Source organism: Bipolaris sorokiniana, assembly GCF_000338995.1.
Source record: "Bipolaris sorokiniana ND90Pr unplaced genomic scaffold COCSAscaffold_2, whole genome shotgun sequence".
Taxonomy (NCBI): Eukaryota; Fungi; Ascomycota; class Dothideomycetes; order Pleosporales; family Pleosporaceae; genus Bipolaris; species Bipolaris sorokiniana.
The window spans coordinates 833,643-839,642 of NW_006911896.1; the positions used below are offsets into that span (position 1 = coordinate 833,643).

General features: G+C 51.4%; 1 protein-coding gene across 1 annotated transcript; it reads left to right on the forward strand.

Moving 5' to 3' along the window:
• Positions 1-577: 577 nt before the first annotated feature.
• On the forward strand, positions 578-5,986 carry COCSADRAFT_269574 (uncharacterized protein). The gene is made up of 4 exons (XM_007697652.1): positions 578-1,378; positions 1,437-3,566; positions 3,637-5,257; positions 5,313-5,986. Exons 1-4 carry the CDS (start codon positions 718-720, stop codon positions 5,584-5,586), a joined length of 4,686 nt encoding a protein of 1,561 aa, XP_007695842.1. The 5' UTR covers positions 578-717; the 3' UTR covers positions 5,587-5,986.
• The last annotated feature ends 14 nt before the right edge of the window (positions 5,987-6,000 follow it).

Consider the following 6,000-nt stretch of genomic DNA (forward strand, 5'->3'; position numbering starts at 1 on the left):
ACATGCACTTGTGGCGCGACCAGCTTAAGTAATACGCCGTATACGGTGTTGCGAGGAGGCTTTGTTTTCCCCCCCTTAGGTTCGGCAAGGGCTTGGCCATGCGATAGCAATCTATCGTGCTACACCGCTAGCCGGACAAATCGTAGCGGAAAGTGGCCTCTCGCAGCGGATATCCGTGTCGTCAACATACACAGTACATAATTACGTATACGCGGGTATATACGAATATGGTGCGATTATTCCTCCGCTGGCGCGGCAGGGGGACGGCAGGGGCAGCAATACCAGAGCCGCACGAACATGTCGGAAGCATGACATGCAGGCACATGCGCAATTTGTCCGAGGGAGTGAGCACCACAGGTGGTGCCTACTGTGTAACATTGGGAAAACATTGTTTGTCGTAAAGCTGCCTATCTAATTGGTCCGATGACAGGATGGCGAATGCTCGCTTGCACCCAAAACGGCTTGGTGGTCCGGCTCCGATACGGTGCATACGTTGGCCCAAGCCCGGTGGACTGAATCCTTTACAAGGGCGGAGCCTTATTAGCTGCTCCTCCAGCTCTAGTACCATACATGTCTCCCCTTGTTGTCTCCGACCACTCGTCCGGGCCTCTTCCTCTTATCTTACTACCTTCTTTTTAATACCTTTGTTCAGCTGTGCACTGCTCACAACCTTTCATCCACTACCCTTGGCCCTTGTGTGGCGACACCTCGCCCACTATGAGTGAACAACAACAACAACAACACCATGACCACGATCGGGATCATGAGACTTCCGAATCAGACGCTTCTACCATAGCAGCCAGAGAGGGCTCACCTACTCGCAACCATCATCCGGACCACAAGAAGTCATCTACCAACATGCGTGATGCCGAAGAAATCGCAGAGACCAACAGGAGAGAAGATGCAGTCCACCAACTCGCTCGACGCCTCACTGTCCAGAGTCAGCAATCCTCGTCACACGCAAACCCTTTCAACGCAGCCCCTGGCTCCGCTCTAGATCCCCAAGGAGAAAACTTCAACGCTCGTGCCTGGACAAAAGCCATGCTCAACCTGCAACTCTCAGATGAGAACGCTCCACCCATTCGAACCGCTGGTATCGCCTTCCGCGACCTCAACGTCCATGGTTTCGGTACCGACGCAGATTTCCAAAAGAGTGTTGGTAATATTTGGCTTGAAGGAGTCAGCCTCTACAAGAAAATTAGAGGCGACAAGGGTCGCAAAATCAACATTCTACGAAACTTGGATGGTCTGGTAGAGGCGGGTGAGATGCTGGTTGTGCTGGGACCCCCTGGATCCGGTTGCTCAACCTTTTTGAAAACCATTACTGGCGAGACACACGGTTTCTTCGTCGACGAAAACTCAAAGATCAACTATCAAGGTAGGTTTGCAACTGCTCAATTCTACCACCACTTCTCTCTTTTGCTCACAACCAACAGGCATCAGCCCAGAGCTCATGAACAAGAACTACCGCGGTGAGGCCATCTACACAGCCGAAGTCGACGTTCACTTCCCCCAGATGACTGTCGGAGAAACACTCTATTTTGCTGCTCAAGCTCGTCGCCCAAGACACATCCCAGGTGGCGTCAGCGTGCAAACATACGCTGAGCACCAGCGTGACGTCATCATGGCTTTGTACGGCATTTCTCACACCATCAACACACGTGTTGGCAATGATTTTATCCGTGGTGTCTCTGGTGGAGAGCGCAAGCGTGTCACTATTGCTGAAGCATCCCTCAGCCGAGCACCATTACAAGCATGGGACAATTCAACCAGAGGCCTTGATTCTGCAAACGCCATCGAGTTCTGCAAAACCCTCCGCATGGAGAGTGAGATTAATGGCACCACTGCCTGCGTCGCCATTTACCAGGCTCCTCAGTCTGCCTACGATCTTTTTGACAAGGCCCTTGTACTCTATGAGGGACGTCAAATCTACTTTGGCAGGACGACAGAAGCCAAGTCTTACTTTGTAAACATGGGCTTCCATTGCCCGGACCGCCAGACTGACGCCGATTTCTTGACATCCATGACCAGCCCCTTGGAGCGCATTGTCCGCCAAGGATTCGAGGACCGCGTCCCACGCACTCCCGATGAGTTTGCACAGCGCTGGCTCGAGTCTCCTGACCGAGCAGCCCTGCTTCGAGACATCGAGGCCTATGAGCAAAAGTACCCCATTGGTGGTGAGGCTAGTGAGCGCTTCAAAGAGTCTCGCCAGCTTCAAAAGGCAAAAGGCCAACGCGAGGCATCGCCTTACACGCTCACTTATGTGGACCAAATCAAGCTTTGCTTATGGCGAGGCTTCGTCCGATTAAAGGCCGACCCTAGCATCACCGTTACCCAGATTATCGCAAACTCGGTAGTGTCTTTGATCATCTCGTCCGTCTTCTACAACATGCAACAGACGACAGCAAGTTTCTATTCTCGGTCAGCACTGATCTTCTTCGCCATCCTAATGAATGCTTTTGGTTCCGCTCTTGAGATTCTTACGCTTTATGCACAACGTCCGATCGTTGAAAAGCATTCGCGCTACGCCCTCTACCACCCATCTGCCGAAGCCTTTGCTAGTATGTTGACGGACATGCCTTACAAGATTGTCAACGCTATTATGACTAATTTGGTCACATACTTCATGACCAATCTGCGAAGGGAACCTGGCAACTTCTTCTTCTTCCTCCTCATCTCCTTTACCCTTACCCTCACAATGTCCATGTTCTTCCGGTCTATTGCCGCTTTGTCTCGCTCTCTAGATCAGGCTTTGGCGCCCGCTGCCATCCTCATTCTCGGTCTTGTCATGTATACCGGTTTTGCTATCCCTCCAGCCTACATGCGGGGTTGGGCCAAGTGGATTCGTCGCATCAACCCTGTCAGCTATGGCTTTGAAGCGCTCATGGTCAACGAGTTCCACGACAGGCGATTCGAATGCACAGGTTACATTCCTACCAGTACTGGCCCTGCCGGTGTTAGTACCTACAACGGTATATCTGGTGCACAACGAGCTTGCCAGGCTATTGGATCCGTTGCTGGGCAGTCATACGTCGAGGGAGACGCCTACATCAATTCGTCTTTCAATTACTACATCAAGAACAAATGGCGCAACTTTGGAATTCTCTGGGCGTTCATGATCGCTCTCATGATGGTCTATCTCGTTGCTACAGAATACATCACTTCTAAGAAATCTAAGGGTGAAGTTCTTGTTTTTCGTCGCGGCCACAAGTTCGCCGTTCCCAAGAGCAAGTCACATGATGACCTCGAATCTGCTGATCCTGGCCGCAGCGTTGTCGCGCAGAATAATAACTCGGATGATATCGCCATCATCGAGCGCCAGACTGCCATCTTCCAATGGGAGGACGTATGCTACGACATCACTATCAACGGGGAGCCTCGCCGCATTCTCGATCACGTCGATGGATGGGTTAAACCCGGTACTTTGACTGCGCTCATGGGTGTGTCAGGTGCTGGCAAAACAACCCTTCTGGACTGCTTGGCTACGCGCACAACTATGGGTGTAATTACAGGTCAAATGCTAGTAGACGGTCGGCCCCGTGATGATTCCTTCCAGCGCAAAACAGGTGAGTCTTTGTCTCTAGCTGAGCATCTACTACTTTGTCAAAAGAAGAACACCCGCTAACTCGATACCAGGTTATGCCCAGCAACAGGATCTCCATCTGTCCACCTCGACCGTTCGTGAAGCCCTTACTTTCTCTGCTGTCCTACGTCAGCCAGCGCACGTACCTCGTGAAGAAAAGGTTCAATACGTCGAAGAGGTTATCAAGCTCCTGGAAATGACCGAATATGCCGATGCAGTTGTCGGTGTGCCTGGTGAAGGTCTTAATGTCGAGCAGCGAAAGCGCCTTACCATCGGTGTGGAACTAGCTGCTAAGCCTGCCCTTCTGCTCTTTTTGGATGAACCTACCTCTGGACTCGACTCTCAAACATCTTGGGCTATCCTGGATCTCCTTGACAAGCTGAAGAAGAACGGTCAGGCTATTCTATGCACCATTCATCAGCCTAGTGCCATGTTGTTCCAACGTTTCGACCGTCTGTTGTTCTTGGCCCGTGGCGGAAGAACCGTCTACTATGGGGATGTCGGCGAGAACTCACGTATCCTTGTTGACTATTTTGTTCGCAACGGTGGCCTTGCCTGCCCCCCTGATGCTAACCCTGCCGAGTGGATGTTGGAAGTCATTGGCGCTGCTCCTGGTTCGCATACCGACATTGACTGGCACCAGACATGGCGCAACTCCCCAGAGTATGCCGCGGTCAAGCGCCATCTCGCTGAGCTCAAGTCGGAACGCGGCCAAGCTCAAGCTCTTCAGCGTACCTTATCTGCACAGAAACTAGAGGACAAGGCTGCCTATCGCGAGTTCGCCGCACCGTTCATGGTCCAGCTCCGTGAGACAACCGCTCGTGTCTTTCAACAATACTGGCGCAGCCCTTCGTACATCTACTCCAAGATCTTCCTCTGTGTTATGTCGGCCCTCTTTATCGGTTTCTCGCTCTACAAGATGCCCAACACCCAAACCGGCCTCCAGAATCAAATGTTTGCTATCTTCATGTTGATGACCATCTTCGGTCAACTGCTCCAGCAGATTATGCCTCACTTTGTCACCCAGCGCGCCTTGTATGAGGTTCGCGAGCGACCCAGCAAGGCCTATTCTTGGAAGGCTTTCATGATATCCAACATTTTCGTGGAACTTCCGTGGAATTCACTCATGGCTGTGTTAATCTTTTTCTGCTGGTATTATCCTATCGGTCTCTACAAGAATGCCGAGTTGACCGACAAAGTCGCCCTCCGCGGTTTTCAGGTATTTCTTTTCGTCTGGTTATTCTTGCTCTTCACCTCGACCTTCACGCACATGATCATTGCTGGTGTCGAGTCCGCCGAGACTGGCGGTAACATCGCCAACCTGATGTTCTCGCTCTGCCTCATCTTCTGTGGTGTCCTCGCTCAGCCTTCGACGTTTCCTCGTTTCTGGATCTTCATGTACCGTGTTTCACCTTTTACATACATGGTGTCTGGTCTGCTGTCTGGTGGTCTCGCCAACAGTCGCGTACAGTGCGCCCAAAACGAACTCATTCGCGTCCAACCAACTGAAGGCCAGACCTGCGGCGAATACATGCAGCCCTGGGTTAACCGTAATGGTGGCTATGTGGCCAATCAGAACGCCACTAATGACTGCAACTTCTGTGCCATCTCAGATACCAACGTTTTCCTCAAGAGCATTTCATCTGACTACAGAGACTACTGGCGTAACTTTGGGTAAGTCAGCTACAGACCAATATTTTACCAAAACATTACTAACTTGTACTTGTAGTATCCTCTGGGTCTACATCATCTTCAACATCTTCGCGGCCCTCGTCCTCTACTACCTCGTCCGCATGCCTAAGCCCAAGAAGCAGAAGGAAGAGAAGCAACAGGCTGGAGCCAACAACCAGACAGCACCCAATGAGTCTTCACCTGCTGGCAACGGCTACACCTCCGACTCTGGTCGCCAGGGCGAGAAAGAAGACGATAATGCTCGCTACGCTTCCATAACTGGAACCAGCACACCCCCAGTGCAACCTAAGGAACTGTCGGAAAAGGCATAAACTGCCTCATCCCTTGTCATGTGGTCCATCTTTTCTAAACTTTTATGCCCGAGCTTTCATGTTTCTAATTTGGCATAACGTGCTGGATAAGCGAGTTGGCCAGGCAAGCGAGTTGGCCACCCCACCAAGTTTGCGCATCTTTATGAACGTATATCTCAACAACGCAATATTATAATATATAGAGAGTAATAGAGTGGACTAAGTAGTATCTAGAGTATCTTTTTTGCATGTACGCGAATTATGACCAGTCTCTCTACACCTGCTACACCGCGCTAGAGCCTGGCGGCTAACACCTGATCGCTCCCCTCCTTGACGCTCTTCATGAGCAATCTGCTGATCAGCCTCGCGCTGAGCGAGTAGATCCTCGCCGGCTCCCTTTGTAAGGACTCCACGCTTCTGTACTCCCGCTTTTTT

Coding starts and splice junctions, on each gene's coding strand:
- COCSADRAFT_269574 (XM_007697652.1), top strand. CDS start 718: ATGAGTGAACAACAACAACAACAACACCATGACCACGATCGGGATCAT. Junction 1,379..1,436: donor CTCAAAGATCAACTATCAAG/GTAGGTTTGCAA, acceptor CACAACCAACAG/GCATCAGCCCAGAGCTCATG. Junction 3,567..3,636: donor TTCCTTCCAGCGCAAAACAG/GTGAGTCTTTGT, acceptor ACTCGATACCAG/GTTATGCCCAGCAACAGGAT.